Source organism: Acyrthosiphon pisum, chromosome A3, assembly GCF_005508785.2.
Source record: "Acyrthosiphon pisum isolate AL4f chromosome A3, pea_aphid_22Mar2018_4r6ur, whole genome shotgun sequence".
In the NCBI taxonomy this organism is placed as follows: domain Eukaryota; kingdom Metazoa; phylum Arthropoda; class Insecta; order Hemiptera; family Aphididae; genus Acyrthosiphon; species Acyrthosiphon pisum.
The window spans coordinates 22,324,963-22,349,771 of record NC_042496.1 but is presented as its reverse complement, the minus strand read 5'-3'; the positions used below and the strand labels follow the sequence as shown (position 1 = coordinate 22,349,771).

The following is a 24,809-nucleotide window of genomic DNA, read 5'->3' as shown; positions in this document are numbered from 1 at the left end:
CTATAAAAATGTGCTTAATATGTGTATGTAAAAACACGTGAATTCACATAATAATATATTATATGCGATTGTAAGATAATTATATGGAACTTATCCAATAGATATATCATAACAATAATATATCCGACATAAAAAACCGGGAAAAGTTGCATGCAGCACCTATTTAAATTCGATTCAAATATCGCTTGATACAACAATATGTTTCGATAATATTATTATATTGCAGTAAGGTATTTTTTTTTTTCAAACCGTCCAGAAGAACCGTTTATCATATTGCTTTTAAACCCAATGACGCGTCCATTTGCGCATCCCCTCGCCACCTCTTTCCCGCCCTGGCAAGGCGCGCGTGTTTCTATAGTTTCGTTTTATTTTATTTTTTATTTTAGAACACCTTCGCGAGTTGTTTACCGGTGACGGTACATGGTACGAGCCAGTGAAAGGTTTATATACAATTTATAATATTTAATATTATGTACATACACGTATTCCTGAAAGCTGTTGGTGGTGATTCCGTCCGGCCACTCGGCGTAGCATATGACCCGCTGGTCACCGTTGGGAAACTGTTCCGTGTGCGTGGTGAAGAATATCAGGTTCGGTATGGACAGTATGGTGCCCACCACCCAAATGCTGGTGGCTATCATCAGCGTCGTCTTCCGGCCCAGACGCGGCCTCAGAGGGTGAATTATTGCTATGTACCTGCAACGTGAAGGTTAGGTTAGGTAGGATTAATGCAAAACCTATTCCGCCGATTTAAATCAGTTACTCCTCGTGGGACATGCTGCACGCAGTATTACACAACACACACACACACACACACACACAGATTTAATCTTGTCGATAAATGTAAATACATTTTAATGCTATTAAATTGTTTCCTTTTTTACCTGAGCTATTAATGATACCTGAACCGTAGTATTGCAAGATACTGTAAGTTTTAAACGGAAGGCGGTAGCCCGGAATTAAGTCGCATATATACCTTAGAGAGATCAAAGGTCTAGAATACTAATACAACATGACAAGTTACAACATAATAATATAGTCTGCTGCGTTCAAACATTATCGGTGATATTAAATTCCGACGATGTCGATATATTTACATTTTTAATGAAATGTCAATTCAATTTTTTTTAAATAATATGAGTAGGTACATACTTTTAAAAATTGGTCGTAATTTATTATGATAGCTGCAAGTGCAATATTTCAAATTAAAACAACACTATTATTTATTATTAACAATAACTGTACTAAAGTAATTATAAACACACTATTTGTGTATGTAAATATTATGTAAATTATTCATGTGTAGAAAATATAGTTTGGATAAAATGGTTTTAAATTTAATCATTTTAATTACATTTATTACAATGTTCCGCAATTAAATAAGATTGAATAATAAAAAAAAACAAATATTATAAATTATAATTATTAATTTATTTGTTGAAATATACATTATTTCTTAAACTGTAAACTAAAGTTAAACAAAATATTTATACTTTTAAAATGTACTTATGTATATCAATTTGTTAAAAAAATAAACTTAATGATTCTTATCAGTATAGTCACAATGTGTTTAGTTTTCATTAATTTTTATTTATTTTATTAAATTGTAAAAGTTTTACAACAGTGTTCCGGTTCATCATACTGGCCTTCAGTACCGCAACTACCGGGTGTGCAAGCTGTGCATTGCACATCGGCCCCCGGGCCCCCATTCCGATATAGGCCCCCAAATCGATGTGTTAAAATTTATAATTGTAAAGCCGTGGTTGTGGAAAATTGAAGTAAAAAACAATTTGATAAAACTATTGTATCAGGACTGAAGACCATACAGATTTGGCTTCTTATATAATTGATATGGATTTATCAACAAGTTTTGCTGATGTTCTAGCTGCTATTGTCTTATATTTCTTGATCAAAAATTTTTTGCGCAATTCCATAAGTCAAGAACGTCTCAGTGGTATTTTCATTCCGAATATATAAAAAGGAGAAAAACTTTCGAAATCGATGTAGAGAAAATCATTGACAACTTTGCAAACGCAAAAGCGAGGAAAAAACAATTTTGTTAGATTATTTAAAGTTGAAGTTATACTATAATGCAATTTTTAAAACATTTATACAATTATTACAATTACACAATTAAATAATTTAATTTTAATTTTTTGATTAGCTATTTATACTAATATAATAATTAATTTAAATTTTGTAGCTAAATTCAAATTTTAGGTACCTACAACATAATTATTTTGTCTATATCTCTTGCTGACAGTTATTGTGCAGGTGTTTTATCCATGAAATTAATAAAATTATGCTACTTTTAAAATTATTTTACTAAAAATTTGATTTAAAAAAGTCTGGTCAAGTAAAACTACAGTCTACAGACTACAGGTATTCTGACATTTTGTAATAATGTAATATGCCATTTTTTTGCATAACACTTTTCTGTATACCTACCTAATAATATGAAAAACTATTAGTAAGACGTCTATAAAACATTTTAAGACAGTAAAATCAAATATTTACTAGACTACCTCTATAATATAAGCGTCAGCTAACATATTTTTTTGAAAAAAAAATTTAGGCCCCAAATTAAGATTTGCACATCAGCCCCGTAATGTGTAGTTGCGGCACTGCTGGCCTTTGCCTCCGTTCCGATTCTTAAAAATACGTTCACATTTTTAAAATTTAATAGTAATATTATAGCAAATTTTATTTTTTTCTATTTTAGTAGCTATATAGTACCTACATAATATAATTGTACATCTTGACAATCGAGACGATTTGAAATGCCTATTCAAAGCTAAAATTACTATTCCCGTTTCAAAAAGTGATTGTGAGTAAAATTGTAGTTCAACCAATGAAATTATAAAACCCTTAAAAAATGAACTAATCATATTAACACAATTTATTCATTTTTATTCACAAATCGTGTAAGTCCATCATTCACAGGAATTTCATCCCATGAATTGTACAAAACATGGTTAGCATTCATCTGATATGATACTGCTAGTCTATAAATTGAAAAACAATTACAAATAATGCGAGGTACAGTGGAAATCGTTAAAAAAAAATGCATTATTTTAAATTATTTATTTATATTTTTTTTTTACATCTGTAAGTATAATTATTCATCTGGCTTTCATAATTGCGGTATAGTTTAAAAAAGTAAAACATTCTTTTACAATTTAAAATAAAATAATTATTTTTATAAAAAGTAAGAATTATATTCATTATATTTAGTAGTATTATATTACATTAACGTTTATTCATGTAGATAGTGATTAATTCACTGATATTCAGCAAATACCTACACACAATATAATATGTATATATAAAAAAATCACACTATGACACAGTAAATATTAATAAAAGTAATACTTAGTAATTAGTATTATTATTATGTTTAATAAGATAGATATTTTTCACCCAGTTCATTGAAGTATTTACAACGACCCCCTTAGTAAGGGCTAAAGCTTAATATTATCCTAATCAATTCTTAATATTTTACTTGGGAAGTCTGGACACAAAAATATTTAAAAAAAACCATTAAACATAAATTATTGACCTTACCCACTTACATATAATGTACAAATAAATAGGAATATAGGTTATTTTGTTTTTGAAATATCTTGCGGACATCAAACAAAACATCTCAAGTGCATCACATGTGTATATTATATATTATTTATAACATTTTTTTACAACAGTACTCAGTGTACTTATATGGGACATATAATATAGCATATAAGTTAAAATTGTGGTACATTTCCCTCAGACGAGGATAATATAAAAGAGCCATTGAAAATAATGTAGGAAAATATAACAGAATTCACCAGGCCCTATTGCAGTTTTTACCAATTTTGTAATCTTCATAAATCTGTATAAATTATAAATCTATGCCTATAAATTATATACATGTCTATGTGATGTGTGCAATATAATGCCTGACACCTGTGTTAAATATATATATTGATTCAGTTAAACAATATTCTATATTTCCTTTTAAAAAAATTGAATTTATATTATTAAAAAGTGTATTTTATTTGGTGGGTGCCTATATACGTTTATTTAAAATCTAAAATGCAGCTGAAAATACATGAATAAAACATTTGCACCATTGAATTTCTAACCAAATACGCATATTGCATAATATGTACAATACTACAATATACATTGTTGTACCAATCGGCGATGTACCAATATGCAGTGCAATATTATGGCGTAAGTATAAATACATATTATAATGTTATTATTTCAAGCACATTGAAGCACCTATTGGGCATATGGCGTATTTATTTTGGTAAACTATTAAATAGTTCAATATTGTTTCAAGTTTGCTAATTTAACTTACAATATGTATTTCCTTTAATCGCATTATTTGGTTTTACACGCAGAAGATACAGCAACCCATTTATTGTAATATTGTGTGGAATGTGTTTAAACGAAAATGCACACTAACACATTATAAAATATGTATTCCGAGCTTAAACGTGCCTCTTTATGGATTAATGTTCATACGATCATACATATATATACTATTATAAACTATATGGATATGTATAAAAAATAAAAAAATAAAATAGCTTTTTGAAATAATTGTTTTTATTACTATGGCGTACACTTGTACGGAGTATAGTATGAGAATAAAAGCACACAAGGGCCACTGGTGAGACGAAAATAATTATAAATTACATAAAAGCGACAAGAACATATTTAACATATTAATTAAAATTAACAGCTATTTAATTATAAACTGGAGTGTGTGTGTGTGTGTGTATTTTAAAAGGATAAGTACCTACGAAAATATTACCATCATAAAATGATTACCAGCTAATGTAGCTAATGCAATAACGCTCAATGAGGGTTGAAATGGATTGCGTAATCATAGGTATATGCGATGGTATGGGTATCGTGATGATAGAATTGGTCATCGTCCAAAATAGAGTAACCGTAATTTCCGCAAAAATAATAAATTACAAACAGCCTAATATACCTATTGAATTGAAAAGTCGAAGAGATAGAGATAAGCGCCGAATTTTCAATTTAGATGACGTTGGAGGGGGTCCGAGGGACGTTCGTAGTAAAACAATATACTATAGGTACATTTGGATCGACCACATAATTTAATGAAATATAAAGAAGAAAAAACCGGGGAAGTAACTGTACTGTATATTGCAGCTATAATAGGTGTCTATACTGTAGGTATCTATCATCATATTGAACAGCCCTCGCCATATTGGATTAGTTATACCTAGCAGTATTTTAATTTAACGATAAATCATTATTTTTTAAAATTACTATTGGTAATTTATTTTTCTATTAGTAATACGCACGCGTTGAACTAATTTTTGTAAAAATTTTCCTTTGAACAAGGTTTTTTTTAAATGACAACAAAATAACTAGAGCCGTTATTTTTTGTTTAAATATCGAATTTCGTCGCCATTTGAACTTGAAATATTATTTTCTATAAAATAAAATTGTTTATTTGAATGTTTTGATATTATGGTAGGAATCTAGATTCTAGATTCAACAAATGGTTTCATATAGAACAGCACAATAGTCCCCCAAAAATTTTCTATTTCTCTATTAAGCTCATTCAACAATATTATATTGTTCTTCAGCCCCTCCCCCTAAATATCAAACGCTATTCGTCCTATGGTCGTACATTAATGATCTGATTTGAACAATATCATAATATTTTATAATCGCTGTGTAGCGGGGATATCCACTTTTCTATCGATTCAACAGGAATTCAAAATTAAACGTTCGGTGCAGGCGTGACAAACAAACATAATATATAAAATACAGTACCTACTTGGGACTTCCATTCGAAACGATACGGCGCTAACTTCAAAAGCGACTGTTAGTGTACTAAAATCTGTAGCAGACCAGTGTCCGCATTTAGTGCAAAATAATCGATAATTATATAAATTTTGTTTAGCCCGTTTAATCAATGGTAATATAGTAAATAATAATACAATGTTTCATAAAGTTTTATTGTTTGTAAAACGTTGACAAAAAAAATTGGGTAATTTTGCATAAAGTATGCGTAGACGTATTGAAAATTATCATACTTCGGTGCAATCGTATTTGCCCTCTTGTCTCATAGGTACAATGGGTACATACTTAAATATTAATTTATGATGATGGAAATAAACTAGCATAATATATAGGTACGTGCTGTTCAATTTAATACGAAAAAAATGTCCAACGTAGAAATCTATACATTAAATATTGAAGAGACATGAATACACGATCACAAAACATCGGTGCTTTTCCGTAGGCTTTACCGTAGGTACAATATATATATAAATATTACTAGTTAAATTCCCCACGTTGCTCGGAAAAAAAAAACTCTAATGATTGTTCAACTCCATTTGGGTGTAACACGCTGTGAAAGCAATGTCTTTTTAAGTGTAAATGATATCCCAACCGGCATTGTCCGTGAGATTCGCAGCAGTATATTATCAGGTAGGCAATCTATCTGCGGTAGAATGCGGAGCCCGTGTGGTTTGTATGTAAGTGTGTAATTTAACTCTGAAGTATCAAAGTTATACCAAGTTTGTCATTTTTACTTAATTCAACCTACGGCGGAATATATTTAATGATATCTACATCATTACGCCAACACAGGCTTACGATTTAATATAGTAATAATACTATTAAGTATTAAATATGTCATTACCAAAAAACCATAACAAATCTGTACCCATGTACCCATTATAAGACCCAAAATATTGTATACAACAACAATATTGATACTCGCTCTGTAATAAAATTACATCACTATATCTAATAATTACTATTAAACCCTAATAAATATCTGTACCTATATACACTTTAATACTATTCAAAATATGTACAAAACTATTAATAACCCTATATATATATATATATATATATTATGCATGTATAATGTAATTAATCTTACAAAAAACCCTGCATGTTCTTATGCAAAATAAACAATAAAAATTGCATATGGAACAACAAGGTACCAAAGGTCAATACTATAAGTATAGAACCGTCATTTCAACATTTAGATCAGTCTGTTCTCACAAGCCAAACAGTCCAACACAGCTTTACACCGTCTTACTTCGCTCAATTTGCAACACGGCGAATATTAACTTATTTCATTATTAACTGTTTTATCTTGTTGTGAAATATTAAAATAACGTTATAATTCATATCCAAAAATTGTACATATATTATTTCAAACATCAACATCTCCAAATTTTCGTCACAACTTCATTGTCATCGAATCAATGACGTTTACCAGGTACGAAATCATATTAATAGAAATTCACACTACTTCAACAACAGAATTAGGTATCACTAACTGCAAAAGGTTAATAAGACACGGATCTCGAGACTCAGGTGTACCAAAAAGTAACATAACAATGGTTTAATTAATAGTAAAGATAGGATAAACAAAGTCAACATTCTTAATCCCATTAGTTATTATTCATTTAAATACACCACCTTAAGTTAATATATTATTATAAGGCAAAGTTTCATCGATAGCGATGTAGGTACATGCTTATTTTTGATTCATTACAAATACAATCAATTGATACAAAATCCTAACCTAACCGTACTAAAATCCGATGAAAAAAAAACCAAACATTCGTATGTATAGATAAGGATTAAAAATAAGAAAACTTAGCAATACAAAAAATTGGTCCGCTGAAACCGTGGTTCGAACTTGAGATATTCTGTACTTAAAACATAGAAGTTCTACTGCGCCAAGAGGCGTATCGCTTTAATAACAATAATTATTATTAAAACCAAAGTTAACTATTTACAAACAAACAATTCCACCGTAAATCTCAAAATCCTTGTTTGAGCACCTTCTTGGGTTGAACTTTAAATTTACCCTTTTAAAATTAGCCTATCTTCTTCCCCCAAGTTCTAATCTATATCTCTGTACCAAATTTCATCAAAATCGGTTCAGTTGTTTCGGAGTGCATCGCGGACATACCCGTCGTACACGTGATTTTTGTGTATAAAGATAATTACAAAATAAATTAATGAAAACGAAAAATGATCTCTCAACAACATAACGACATTTATTACCGAACAAAACTATGGATATCTCGCGTATCTATACCCTTACAACATAGTTTTAGTTCGTCAGTCGTTGAATCGGACAGCGTGGCGGTTTCGGAGAGACGGGTAGCTACCTCAGGTCTCCATTCAGGCAATTCATGTCGGTTGTGGTATAAATGTGCATTATCACAGTTCAGCTGTTCCTCTAAACAGTCTAAACGATTATAATATCATATTATCCGACTCTGAGCATAATGTTTATAACAACAATATCCGTATGCATCGCGCTCAGACGACGCATTAAAATAATAATACGTATATGAATATTATATTATGCTTATATCGTACACGTAGTACCGTGTGTGTTGGCTATGTAAACGTTTACCAAGACCATGGTAGTTACTATAGTAGCAGTATAATAACTATAATGATATATGCGTATCGTAAACTGTGTAATAGAGTCACGAATCGGTGTCGTATAGAAAGTTGGTTAGTTTTGCAGCGAATAGCGATGTGTTATCTGTCCGAACGCAATAGTTATTATCGTAAACGACGTTAGCAGACCTCAAAATAATGCCAAATCTAAGACATTCAAAGATAACGATACTATATTATTGTACTTACATACTTATTATTTCAAATCTGATTTTTCGAACGGCAACGTATAGGAAATCAAAAATATGCGACTCCTAATGGGAATCATCATTTTATACATTTTTGATCACACAGCTTACAAATGTTACAAATACACTCACTGTAACTTGAAAAATGTCTCATCGAAATAGGTACCAAATTAATATACTATTATCATGGCTAAGTAGGTATACATATAGGATGATCTCAACCAAGGTTTATAGATAATAATAATATTATCTATAGACCTTGGATCTCGACGACTCCACTTACCAATTACCATAGAACGTTAAAATGTTCTATGGTGATACGCCACAGATATAAATACTATTAATAATATATATATATATGTGTGATACGCAGATGTGCAAATTATCACTTCGATTTATTAGTTAACGAAACAATACACTTAATTCCATGGAATCTAAAAATGATTGGCAGCTGAGATTCCTTTCCATGCTAAATCGCGCAATAATAGTACGTGCGCCAAAGCTATATGTAACCATAAAAACCCAACCTGGACACTTTTCTCTGAACTTCTAGATTTATACTTACATAATAATAATAAAAAAAAAAAATCAGGAGCACGCAGTTTACGTTGGATAATCTAGTCAAATAATTCACTAATTGATTGAAATATAACATGATATATTATACTGAACTGTAATATCATTTTTTTTAAATGTTGCTCGTCATGACTATCTGTTATTATGACCTGTTTTTCCTTGCAAACATCATTCAAACTAGGTATAATATAATATGATTACATGTTTTAACGGCGTTTGGCCGCATCGCACATTTATTTTGTTTGTGCAGGTACACAGAAATCAAGAAGAACTAACGTTTGAAAAATACACAACTATTCGAATGTGCATTCTACTATTTACGCTCTGTGAATTTAAATTGTATCAGACATCAAGGGTTAACGTAGAGGGTCTTATAATTAATTCCGCTTGCTAAATACTTGGGCAAAGAGACAAGACTATTTTTCATTTTCCAGGAGACGGTTTCCCAGGAATAATCCCGAAATCGTTATGTTGGACAACCATCCGGGATTAGAGCTTTTTCAATTAACAAAGAAATAAGAATACCGTCAAAAGATATAATTTTGCTGTAAGATGAATCACTGTCTGATATGTAACATATTTTTCGTAAAAGGGATATTCAATTACAAACGCTATTCGTTATAATTGAGTCTATCAACATATACTCCTTCATACATTCGATAGTAAATTGTTCATAATAATATAATATGATATATCACAATATTACGATATATAAAGCAGAAAAGTACTTAAATCTAAGAAAATATGATTATATATATATATATATTTTTTGTTACTCGTACAGCTATGGGTATAATATTACAATTTACAAATAAATGCGTTTATTTAATATATATATATATATATTTAATATATAAAATATATTATAACTCATAACATTTGTATCTATAAGTATTGTTTAATTCTTATTTCATAATTGGTTCTTTTTAAATAAATATTTGTTCGAAAAAATTTCGACATTGATACAATGAAATAACCATTTGTAATCCGATTAAATTGCAACGAACGAGGAATAATTTTACTTGCACAATTGACGATCTCAGAAAATTATAAATTAAATGTTATGTATTTTAGTGAGTTATAAGAAATATTTACATAATATTACACGGAAAAGGCTTAAAAGTTGTTGTTGAATTAATTATTTTAGTTATTATTAAAAAAAAATTAAAACTCAAGTGATATAAAGTTAGTACCTATCTAGTATAATTTTACTCTGGTTCTTTTCAACTGTTCCCATTTGAAATTCACAGTGTTTTTTATTCTTTGTAGAAATTTTTTATAACAATTTAAAGTTTATTCAGATTTTATTTCAAAGCAATGGTGAAACTTAAATAATAAAAAAATAAAAACTCTAGGTACTTGTACAAGTTGTACATTAATATTAAATATATTATATTCTAAATTACCCGGTTAGAAGTTACGTTTTTTCTTTTAAATTTTAGTTTATTTGTAAGTATGTTATTATTAAAGGTATCGTTTCATCTACCACATATTGATTTTCAAAGGTCTAATTATATAATTTTAATGTAAATGATCTATTCTTGGTTTGAATATTTAAAATATTTATTAATTTAAATATTTTTTTGAATAATTAATAAAATAACTAGGTAGGTAGTAGGTACTAACAATTTAATTCGAATGGTATTAAAAACAAATTTATATTAAGAAAAATGTTTATTGAATAAAAAATACTTGTTTATTCTGTGTACTAAATTCAACTGCACCATATAGCTGGTAGGTATTTTTTTTTTTTTTTTAAAGCCACTAGTATAAAACTATAATACACTTAACAGTTGTTATATATTATGTAAAAACAAAAAAATATTGCAATAACTAATATTATTATGTACAAAATAATGTCAAATGGTTCCGAGGGTTATATCTAATAAAAAAAAAAATCAATGACTGTGTGTGTGTGTGTGTGTGTGTGTGTGTGTGTGTGTGTGTGTGTAAGTGAGTCACAACTAAGTCTATCGTATTTGTGGTTCTGAAATTTGGTACATAATTAATACCTTTGGTACATAATGTAATAGGTTCCATATACTATCGAGGATGTGCATCTCGAAAAATTTTTTTTTAACTTTGCATTTTAAAGAGGGGCTCACAGTGATTTGTCGACTTACCATTTGTTACATAAAATAAAATGGTTATTATAATTGTATATAAGTACTTAAATTTAGGTCTGTTTTTATAATCGATCAAAACCACCCAAATTACTGTGTTAAAACTATATTATATAGCTTACATTCAACGGAGTTTAAGACAGGTTAACTGGCATTATTTAATTTGTCATGGACAGCTACGCAGCTTCAACTAATAATATATACTATCTACCTGTATAAAATCAAAGGCCTAAAGCGGACGACCCTTATGAAATTCCTCAGTTTCCGACCGATTTTCATAAAATTGCCTTCAATAGTTTCATCAAAATTCATAGTATATGATAGGTTACTTTTAATTTTTATTACACACTTTTTACTATTCAACATGTTGTATGTGCACATACATATTTAATATTGATGACTCACGAAAAATTATAATTTTTTATTTTCTTGTTGTGGCATAGGTTTCAGAAAATAAAATAGATAGTAGTATTGGATATAATTTTAGCCCTGTATTTTATATTTGGTCAAAACAACCTAAATAACTGTTTTATCTGTGCAGTTTAAATTTAGCGACGTTTGAGAAGGGGTAAATCCACGGGCATTTAATTTGTCACTGGCCACGACGTGCAGGATCAACTAGTGTGTACAATATTGTACATTTAATTTACAATAATATCTAAATTGAAACTTATTTAAAAATGTATAAGAATAAAAGTTACTGCATAGTTGGTTAATTTGCATAATTACATATATTAGTTGTTTCTGTTACACCTGTAGGTACAATATTTATAATATACCTACACATTAAACTATTTATAGACTATAATATTGCAAATTGAGGACAGTTGACTTCGAGTTTAAAAGAAAAATTGACGTAGGGTTTAAATTATATTCCAATGATGTGCAATAACGATTTAATATTTGTGCAATGGTTTTGATTCTGCCACTAAATGCAATAGAAAACAATATTGTGAGTGACGTTGTGTTCTATGTTCGATTAAAATTATTGTAAAATACACAAAACAGATAGTAACAAAAATAGAAAACTCTGTGTGTGAAAGCATTAAAACTGTAGGTTAACAACTCACAATCGGTAACCCGCAGAGCTTACCACTTCAGCCACAATGACGGCCTAACGATTTTTGAGTTTTGTTTATATAACGAATACCACCTGATAAACGAGAACTTGAACTTGAGGCTAATTTAGGGTATTTATAACGATAGTTCATGATATTATTGCGAAGTTATGGTAGATATATAAAAATAAAAAACACACATCATTGTAAAATCAATACATTCATCGCTCCGCTCAAAATATAAAATTACTAATAGGAATCCAAATATATAATTAAAAAATGGTGTGCAGACCGTCTACGTTTAGAATAATATTTTTTATACAATGATATATTATTAAATTAAAATGGAATACTTCTCCAAGGCATTCCTGCACTTGCTCAGTGACGAGGTACCCTCGACCCCTTCTGCGCAGCAGAGTGACTTCCCTTCTTACTTTTTATATTCAATATGATTTAAAATAAAGCAAAAAGAATTCATTGTTTTTTTAATTTAAAAACATTTTCAACATCCAGTATCCATCAAAAATATAAAAAAAATAAATCTAACAAAAATATTTAAAACTGTATATAGATGTGTTTACTTAAACGTTTAATGTACACACGAATTCAAAATACTAAAATACTATAAAAGTTGGTACACTTATTAAAGTTGCGCATCAAAAGTCCTTCGCATTGACTCAGGCACTTAAAACTTGATTTTGTAGCTCGTACAATGGCCGAAAATTAAATTAAAATCATGACAGACGCTGATCTACTCCTGATGTCCTACAGGCAACAACGACACCTTAACTGAAATTCCCCTCATTTATCGATAAAGTAAAAATGGAAGATGCTGTCAGTATACAAAGAGAAATTTTAAAAGAGGTAAAAAAATCATCTCTATAAAAAACTTTTGACTCAAATAAGCATTTTTGATATGAATCCCCGTACATAGTTATATCGATAACCTTTTAAATGTATAAAAGCGTGTAGTTTTATTAAATCATATTATCCTTGTGTTCAATTAATCTTATATAAATATTCTGTACTTGTCAGTTGTTGCTTAAACAGTAACTGCCAAGTACATAATACTTTAGATTACTATTTATTGATTATTTTTAAATTATTTTTTCGTTTTGTTTTAAAATCATTTAGGGGGAGGGGCTTAGCTGTATGTACTTAAAAAATCTTTCAACAGTAAAAACTAATCGGAAAGCTATTACCTTTGAAACACATAAAATATAAAATTCTTGAAACGTCTGGTATATCTCAAAAATAAAAAAAATAAATAGTAAATCATAGCAGCTGTGATTACCTACATCAATTAAAATTTAAATAATAAACTTGAAATCCTCTGATTTAAGGGGGGGGATTGTTATTACCGTGTCATGGAATGCGTAAATTAATTTTAATCATTAAATAATATTTACCTGACATTGACTTCATAACTCATAATAATCCTTGTAATGGTGAGATATTATAATATCATGCAGTATACTGTTCCAATATTGTTAACAACACGATTCCTAAAACGTCAATTGTTCGGCAACATATTTACGCGGTTGGTGTGGTCTGTGTGATTTGAGTGTAGTTATTTACGACACTTTTAAAACATTCCAGCTGGTGTCATAAAATATGATTTACCGTATCGATGTCAGTATACTTTATTTCCGTGAATTGAATGAAATAATATAAAACCGTTGTAATTACCGAACTTATAAGCTACTACCTATATATTATGTACTATGTGATATGTACCAGTGTACAGTGTATAATATAATACCTCAGTTTCTCGAGTGAATTAAATCCAATATTATAATGAGTGAAGTATAAAGTCCTTGCAATCAATTTAAAACAATATTGGAGTACAATATAATACAGGTAATTTATTAAAATAACATACTAGATAAAGACCTGACTGACGCGAATACAGTTCGTACTTGTATAGTTGTATGAGCTCTGTGGAAATCTTAGTCCACCGACTGTTGGGCGTAAAACGGTTGGTTTTTTTTCATGACTAAAATCATTATTTTAATTTAATTAGGTCAGTGCGTGTTCCTATAGGAAAAACGCATACAAATATACAACACTACAGTTATGTGTAGGTATATTAGATTATTATGTAATGCTGTAATGCACTAAGTACAATTTACGATTAACCTACTAAGATTATAATAACATAGTATTAGATGTATCGAAAATTATATTTTCAATGCAAAATAGTGAATCACCAACTCGTTTGGTGTGATCCCGTTTTTGGAGACTGCGAGAGCTACAACAGTATCGGTGATAATGTGTAAATAAATATTCCCATAGACTCCGTAGCATTGGCGCAACTGGGGGGGGGGAGGGTTGGTTCTTTGGGTCTTTAGCACCCCCTTAAAAAATCTTTAGGTGTTAGGTCCTATTGAGTCACAAAAAAACCTGGAGCTTAAGCACCCCTTAGTTCGAATGTCTAGTTGCGCCAATGCTCCGTAGACTCGTAAAAGAGCTGACAATAGGATTTGTTTAATAAAAAATAAGGTGTATTGCATGGATAGCTCCTAAGGAATACTTTTGTGTATAGGTAGGTATACGAAAAATCGCTGAAACTGTATAAATGTTTTCGAAAACAAACGACATCATCTTGCAAGGAATATTAATACGAGAGGACCCCATGAAATAGGAAATGATAAAAACCAAAAATATGGGCCACAAATCATGTGCATACATTTTTAACCGTCATAATCACGTCAGATGAACCCATTAAACTATTTTATGTAGCTTTCAGCCAAACTGCACACTGACGTCGTTTTGTACATTTTCAGAATTACGTCGTAATAAAATAAATAGAAAATTACACTAACTGTAGGTGGTTTCAGCTTGTTTCGAAGAGTTGTAATCCCGGTATGTTATCTCACAAAAATAAAAATAAAATAATGATCGTAAACATTATTTTGTTTTGTGATCGTATGAACAGTAGGTAGATATAGCTAAGGACGATGTGTTAAATCTTAACTTTTTAAGTTCAAGATAATTATTTTTTTGTAGCTTATTACAAAATATATTTTATGTTTTTTATAAGTTAGTTTCTTTATCGTTTCTTAAATCTATAGATATATTCTTTGAAATCGTTTAAAAGTTTTATTAAAATATCAAACTTTTTAGATTTATAAAGGGCAAAATCAAAATATATATTTCATAAGAACAGTTATTCATATTATGTTATCTTAATGATTATTTTGAAAAATAAAACAATGTTAGGTACCTCCTATGTGGTATGTCATATATTAATATAGTATTATTTATATAAAGAAATAAAAAACAGAAATACAGCTCTATACATAATATTATATAATATGTTATTATGTATTATATATATATTGTATGGAAATATATTTAGTAATATCTAACTAATAACTTATTAATTGTAATGATATGAACATTTGTGCAAAAATTATTTAAAAAACTTTAACACTTTCAAGTATAATCTGTATATCATCATGGTTATTCTATTATTTATAACTCCATGTTGGAATAATAGTTTATGAAATAAAATATTCTGTTGCAGCGACAACGAAGTTTTATCATAGACACCTACTTAAAGATTCATATATTATATTATCATAAAATGATTAGGTTTGATACAAACTTTGATTGAATAAAAGCTATAGTGAAACAACATCTCACATGTGAAAAACTTTGTTATTATACTTTTACGAAAATTGAAAAATATTTGTAACTATAGGTACGTTGTTTTTCCCCAGTGTTTATATTTTTCTTGTTTTTCCTAACACGTAATATAAATCATAATATATTTATGCATTATAATGGATATTTTGTTTAATATAATATCTATAATAGAGCTCACTGTGCGCTCAAATGGATATCCATTTTGCGCGAGAAAGGTTTCATCCTATCGCGGCATTACGTGTATTACTCGATATTGATAATATAATATTACATTATATATTATATATGTATAGATTTGAAATTTGTCGGGACAGAAAAAAATAAAAAAATTAATACTACGTCGAAAAAAAAATGCGAAAACTACGAATACTACGAGGGGATCACGTGTGCAGGTAACGACGGTCCACGCGAGTGGTCCATTTTATCGCAGCATTAGCGTATTTTCAATTCGAACAAATCGATTCATATATAGCACGTAAAAAATCCCGTTTGGACAATATATACGACCAGATCGGTCGTTGACGACAGTTCAAATACTCAGAGTAATGTCTACGGGGCGGCGGTCTTTTTGTGTGGGTACTGTTTTTATATTTTTCCGTTATACATCGAATGAACGGAGGTCGCCGTGAATCGTTATGGATGTGTGTAAGTCGGCCGGTTAGCGCAGTCAACAGACGAGCGAAATCCGTCTCGATGACATCGTGGCGGCATACCAATCCGTACGGGCTTGATCGGCAATGGATGGTTTCAGACGTTCTCATTATCTCTCCAAATGGGCTCCGATTATATTGGAGCCGTTCAAAATATTTGATTTCCATTAAGACCGTGGTCTGTATAGGTAGGTATCTGCGCCTTGCGTCCCGGTGGTATTTTGATTTACGTAATTAATTGTTTTCGCCGTCGTGGAGTTGTGATGAATCGAAATGAGGAATATTACGGTGTGTGGGTGGTGCCAAGAACCTATAGACGCCGTAGTCATCGATAGACGGCTGTGGTGCCACCCCTTGGAAAATTTCTAGCCTATAATCTAACAATTACACTTAAATGCATTCTACACTATAATTGCAATATTATACAATTTGGTATTAACGATATTAAAGTGCTGGACGTTCCTTATTTTGTGAACAGCTCAAATTTGAGTTTGGGTTGACAGGTGGTTACCCTATTCGACTGCTGCTGCAGTAGCATTGATTGCACCAGACGACATCATAATATTATATAGGTGGATGGAACTATCACGCTATTTAAAGTTATGTTATACAATAGAAGGTATAATTTTTTTTTTATTGAGTGGTAAAATTTTTCAAGTGGCTCAGCTACTTTTTGGTAGTAGTGTTTTAAAATGACGCGACAATTTTTTTTTGTAAATATACCATTGATTTTTCTACTCTTAATACCTACGCTATTTATTTTACAGTTTCTAACTACCTAATAAAATATTAATAAATTGTATTCCATACTTACTAAAAAGGATAAGATTCATTAAAAATTAAAAATATGTACTCATCCTGATAAAATATTAAAAATACATTACTCTTAGATATGTGCACGAGAGCACGACTAGTGTTCCAAAAAATGTTAATCACATTGTTGCAAACACTGACAGATTTAATAGTTTCACCGATATCTTACTTTCCAGCCATCGTATTATGTCCAATTAACATTATTTTCCTAATCAAAACGAAGTAGCGAATTATAAAGCGTCCTATACATTTGCATCAGAGTAACTATAATTATTATACCACCTACATCAAAAGTAGTGACTTTACCGATATTATCACAATACGTTTAAAACAGATATAGAGAATCCAATTGCTAGAATTTGCCATTTGAGTGCAAATGCTATCTTTAATTTTTTTATATTATGCTTCGAATTTGTCTCCATTAAACAGCAGTCATGATATAATATTATAAATTTAATATTACGATCGTACATTTTTAAATTTTATTGATTAAGTCTGCATAGTACAGCGAGTAGGTATATTATCGTGTTATGACAGATAAATATGAACGTAATTATTCTAAAACGCGATTTATTATAATAATAATAAAATGTAACTGAATGATAATAAATTATTGATTGTTAGTGTCCCTGCCGGAGTATTGCTATACTGTAAGTATTTTACTAGTAATATTCGTACCTATATAGTTTGTATTACAGCTTAAAAAATTCATCATAAATTCATAATTCCCACAAAGTCAAAATGTTGTTAACATTTTCGTTTAACAATATTTCTTACGGTTAAAATTGAAATAATCACATGTCACCTAGTTATTACCTTTTCTGCAACCAAGGCTTTCATATTGTGTTATAATATAATTGTTCCAAAAGTTTAGATGGGTACCTATATTGTATTATACAAGTCATAAATAACTCCATAAACTGTAAGTTTATTTGAATTGAATTGAACTTGGTTCGCGAAATATATTGTGTACAGTTAATTTCTTATACACGCACGAAGTTTTGAATTTGATCAAATACATTATACAGTATAGGTACCTAAATTATAACATAAATTCATAACATGTATTGTTGTTTTCTTGGAACACATTCCTATCCTACTAGTATATTCGTTGAATAACTTAATTAAAATATTAACGCTGGGCATGCAATAACCTTTAAATTTATAGTATTAACAGGTTGAGCGCCACGAGACCCAGTTTTAGATCTCAAATAGATTTTGACGACTGCCAACGAAGATTTTAAAATTTTGTTTTCTATTGCCATGTGGTATATACAATTTAAATATATTTTTGATATTTTGTGGCTATATTCAGGTATTATGACTTAGAAATAATAATAATTTTAGGTTTTCGCTCTTCATATCATAAAATAATAGTGCAGAATCTGAAAATATTGAATTTAATGACGAGAAACCGATAAACGAGAACCAATTTCGGGTATCATTAAATAACAGTTTAACATATTAGTGAGAACCAAATTTGGTTCTCATGGCAATGTAAAAAAATTCACCGAGAACCAAATTTGGGTCTCACGGCAACATTAGAAAAAACAACCCGTTTTAATATTAAAATTATAATATATCTTCGTACCATAATGTTATTATAATATTCTGATCAATGAATCATTATTATGTGCAACACAGACATAGCGTTGTATACATAATATTTGCCACAGACGTCCATTGCAGCGACACGACGCGATATAACATAGGTAGTAATATCAGTATATCCTTTCATATTAATATCGTGTTTTGTTGTGTAATCTATTGTACAACAAATCTTGAAGTTATAATAACAATATAAGCTCCGAGGTCGCCCGTGCATTAATGGCAATAAAATAGAGGATTCTCAGATCAGGGGTCTCCAACCTACTTTTTTCCACAACATATTATAATAGCCATTTTTACCATTTATGTACCAAGTAGTAACTAATAATAGAAAAACTCGTTATGAAATAAAAAAATTTTATAAACAATCGTTAATTTTTATTGAAATAAATCACATCTATTCTTCAATTTCTCAACCGCTCTATTCCTCTAAAAATGTTGGCCCTCGATACCAAAGCGTATGTCAAATTTGGCCCACCGAAAAAAAAGGTTGAAAACCCCTGCTATATGACGTGTGCGTTCAATAGTATACAACACTTCAATTCTTGGTCGACAAAATGTTCTTTATATTATTAATTATTATTATATAATGTACCTACGCCATAACATTATAATACTTTCGCGATACTACGACTTACAACTGTACGGAAATCGAGGACGACACAGTACCACAGACCGACCTCGTTATTCTCTAATTCTAGTTTATATACCGGTGTATGAAACCGCGTCCTGTCCGTGGGTCTTTTTCGATCGGAGCAACTACTTTGCTGTACGGCATTATGAAATAAATCTGAATAGAATAGTAGATAGATAGGTACCTACACTTGCAAATCGTAAATCGTAATGCACGGACGTCGATTAATAATAAAATATAATATTGTTAAAGATTAGTTGAAGAATATAATATATAGGTACACGTTTAGCGTTAACACGAGAGAAGCATAAGACAAAGTGCGTCGCCGATAGGAGTCGGACTGAGAAGAATGATTACGCAAATATAAATGTTTTTTTTTTTTTTTTTAACTAGTTTATAATATAAATACATTACGATTATTTCGATATTTTGATATTAAAATTAATTTTCAAAAAATTCTAAAACGACCTCGTTATCGGGCCCACTAGAATATTATTTTATTCGTCTCCATCCCCCGATCATTCCCCGGCTCTCTAATTCTAGTTTTTATACCGGTGTATGAAACCGCGTCCTGTCCGTGGGTCTTTTTCGATCGGAGTATGCGCTTTATTGTACGGCACTATGAAATAAATATGAATAGAATAGTAGGTAGATAAGTACCTACACTTGCAAACCGTAAATCGTAATGCACGGGCGTCGATGAATAATAAAATATAATATGATAACTTAGGTATAAGGGTTAGCTGAAAAATATAATATACCTACGTACACGTTTAGCGTTAACACGACAGAAACATAAAACGAAGTGCGTCGCCGATAGATTCGGACTGAGGAGAATGATTACGCGATTATAAATGGTTTTTTTTCTAGTTTATAATATAAATACAACATGATTATTTCATTATCGAGTTATAGAAATATAAACCATTATTTCATTTCGTTATTTTGATGTTTAAATGACTATTCAAACATTTCTAAAACTGACAGACTAAAACGCAAATAAAATAATACGGAATCAATATTATACGATTATATAAGCTTACAATTTATTCTAGAATGAGTTTACTCGGTAAATTAATGAGATAATATCGTCTGAAACTAAGTGCTTCACATTTATATGCTCATTGATTATTCACGTTAAACGATGAGTAATAAATAAAAACCTATAAAAGACAATTTTTAAATCAAGCATTTCATTTTAAATAAATGTTTGAAATGGCTTGGCTCCACTGCATTTTGAATCTTAATATTCTAAGAAATATCTAATATATATTTCTAATGCATAATATGTAACATGTTTAATAACATAATAATATGTAATCGTTAAATTGTTAGGAGAAATATGTTTAAGATTGATATGAAAAAAAGTTGGTAAGTGAGTACCGCTCTGCTGTACAGTATAGGTGTCGACCGGGTCACTGTAGGTACTTATATGTTAAATTTGTATTCAATGATAAATCGTTGCAAATGAAAAACGATTCTGTGCGAAGACGACCTGTCAGCCAATATTAAGTACTTAGAATATTTTTATTATTGTTAATAAGGTAATTTATTGCCGAATACGTTACGTTTTAAAATATAATACTTATGAAAGTCTCAATTACCCAAGTACAGTATTTTTTAATATTTTCAATCATTAGCTATAAGAATTGAACATTTTACAAATTTTTACCAACAATGTTATTTGAAAATGTTGGCGATTTCGATGAATTTTGTCCAAATTTTGAACTCTAAATGCTTATAAAAATAAATCGTGTACACGAAGGTATCTTAAATATTTTCAACTAAAATTATAACAACTTAGGAGGAATCTTGTAATACATTCTCAAGATTTTTGATCCTGCGGATTTTTTTTTATCGATATTTGTAGTAAAAAAACTTAAAGAAATTGAAAACTTTAAAAGTCTGTTAGAAATAGCTCAATAAGAGTCAAAATGTTTTGAAAATTATTCAATAAACGTTTGTTAAAAATGTAGAGTGGACACTTATTCGTTTCTTATTTTGCCGAAAACTGTATTTGCGCAATAATTCATGTTTTTTCTTAATTTTTTTTTTTTTTTTGTTTTACGCTTATGAAAACTACTGAAAGCTTTTTACTTTGACTCTCTAAAGTACAAACTATATTCACATTTCGACCAGAAAATATGCTGAAGTAGAAAATTGATTCATTTTTACGGCTCAAAAAAGTGATGACAGATACAAAAAAAAAAAGAAACACACATCATTGTAAAATAAATACATTCTGCCTCATCTCAGAATCTAAAATAGTCAAAACCCATTTGTATACTATAATATGTCATGATGACATAACCAATAAAAGTGATGATACAAGCATATAACATAAGGTTCATCGTATACAGCTTACGGTAAACGATACATATTATGTGTCGCATTTTTCCACGCTATTATTTTAACATAAATATATTTTTGGGCTGGATACTGTACGCGGTAAAATGACCGATTTTAGTAAGGTTGTCGTTTTTATGGCTAGTTATACATATAAGCAAACACATAATATTTGATATTTACGATTCATAGACTTTCCTCGTAGATGAAAAACATCGAGTAACGTGCTATGTTTTTTATTTATCAATCGTGTTTTCAGTATGCGGTAAAATCTACAAAATTATGCGCACTATGCGATTTTAAACATAAAAAAAAATGTATGATCGTTAAGCCGCATGGACTTTTTTCGTTATTCGAGTACTAATACGAGAAAAAATACAGCAGTGCAATATGTTCCCTTCTTGAACCAGATTCTATGAGAGAACAAACGATTAATATTTTTAAAGTGGCTTACGAACGGAGCCATTCGATAATAAATGTGTGGGAAGTAATTTTCTCAGCCGAAGTGGGCTTACACAAATTCGAATATTTTACTGCCGAGTAACTGTGCAATAGTGTTAATCTATGTGAAATTTCCATTCAAAAGTTTTCATGTATTTATTTATATGTATATCGGTTATCAACCCTCCTCAGTCGTCAACAGCAAATTAATCATAATATAAACCCGAATTTATTTTAACACCAAATTTTAAATCCACACCGGATAATGTCATATATTTGTGTGTATATTAACTATCGGCTAAATCCTGAAAAAGAAACGAATAGTTTATTATTATGATATTTATACCAAGGGATCTACTATGATAATAACCTGATAATAATATATATGTCGGCGCCCGCGACCTAAGTTTAAAATTGTTTAGAGAAAACCATTACAACATCACGGAACTCTAATCCGCATACATTATCAGCTGCAGGATAGCTTTTCGTTATCCTGCGTCGAATCTCTCTCTCTCGCCTCACTCACCTCACTCTCTCTCTCAATATATATAATATACATTATAATATGCGTATTGTGTCACGTCGTAAACTCGTAAACAACAGCCGCTGTGATAATTAAACCACGCGATATTGCGCACATAGTGGTATAAATCACGTTGTATAGATATCCATTATAACATTTTGTATTTAATAATATACAAAGGTGTAGGTACTCTTATCCGTATCCAAAAATATGATGTTCACTCTCGAGTGATTTAATCGAACGCTTTAAATTGCGATTCGACGCGTAACGATCGTTAAATACTTTGGCCACAACTGCGAGTCGGATATAGTTTATCGTTAAATAATTATTAGCTCCTATATTATATATGGGTAGAGTAATTTCGAAAAGCGCATCGAACCGTAACTATATTATTGCCTATATGTCTGAACACCAACACCGCGATTATATAATATTATATATTATTACGTAGGAATAGGTAGGTACCCGTGCACCAATCGTCGTTCGTCCTTCCGCTGCGAATGAGATGTTCGCGAACGTCTTTGCCACGAAAAATTGTGTTTTATCAAACGCGGTCACGTCTTCATATACCGCGCACTGGATTCGTGCGAATGGCAAATTGACTTTGCCAACCCATTAGCGTGGACCGAAGTATGTGTACCTATGCGTTTTTATAGACGTGAACTTATACCGGTAATAGGTAGATACACGTGTAGAAAAATACACACAAACAGATTGCTGATTAGCTTAACCGTAAAACAACGAGAGTTGAGTAATTCGAGTCTGTACGGCCTTTCTATTACGACGAGTCCTCGCAGACAAAATGGGATCGCGTCTTCGTATTATACAATTTAATGGGACATCAAGACGACCGAGAGAAATGTACGGGAGGGTGTAGAGATGTAGAGAGTGGCCAATTCCTGATGATGATAATTCGATTTCGTACAATAGTTTTGTCAAAGGTAGGTCGTACCGTTGTCATCCCAGAAACGAAACGAATGATAATGCATTAATGTGTACGGCTTAGTGTCTTACTATCACTATTCACAGCTATACCATGCCATCTGTAGGTACTGATTTCATATAAGCAGTGTTTTGAGTTTTCTTAGTGGTTTTCGAAAGAAATTCACATTTATCGAGGAACACATTTAAACCATAATATATAATATTATGAAATTACATTTATATTTATCTGTCGAGTTCCTATATTGAATTTAAGATGAAAATTATATTTTTGAGTTTCGTCAACCATAACCTGTATAAAGTTCAGTAACAATATTTTTTTTTTTAAATAACTTTTTGCTTTGTACTGAATAAATAACTGGTAAGACACAAAAACAAAAAAATACATATTTTAATAACGTCACAAAAGTCATAAGCATCGTTACTATTGCAAATTGTTTTCTAAACTAAATTAGGTAACTAAGTAAGTACATTGAGTAAAACGTTTTTTAATTCAAAGTCCCACAATATTTTAAATGTAATCGCAATTGTATATAAATTATATATATTCGTGACGAATTTAGCGAACGAAAACATCATTCTTGTTGATAAGAACATTAAGAAACCATTCAATATATATATATTTTTTTTTATTATTATTCATATTACAGCATCAACTACTATTAGCGTATAACAAAATATATATTAGTCACTCCTTTAAAAATATAGTAATGAAAAAGTTATATTATTGTATAAACAGATGTTTTTATTATGGTTGGAATATTTTATATACATATACCTT

At 30.1% G+C, this 24,809-nt stretch overlaps 1 protein-coding gene across 2 annotated transcripts in view; it reads right to left on the bottom strand.

The window, feature by feature from the left end:
- LOC100161716 (tachykinin-like peptides receptor 99D) overlaps nt 1–24,809 on the bottom strand; it is a 272,402-nt gene that overhangs the window by 82,515 nt on the left and 165,078 nt on the right. For both annotated transcript variants that reach the window (XM_029491303.1, XM_029491304.1), the window contains exon 4: nt 481–696. In XM_029491303.1, coding sequence (XP_029347163.1) covers nt 481–696 — 216 coding nt within the window. The remainder of the gene's footprint in view (nt 1–480; nt 697–24,809) is intronic.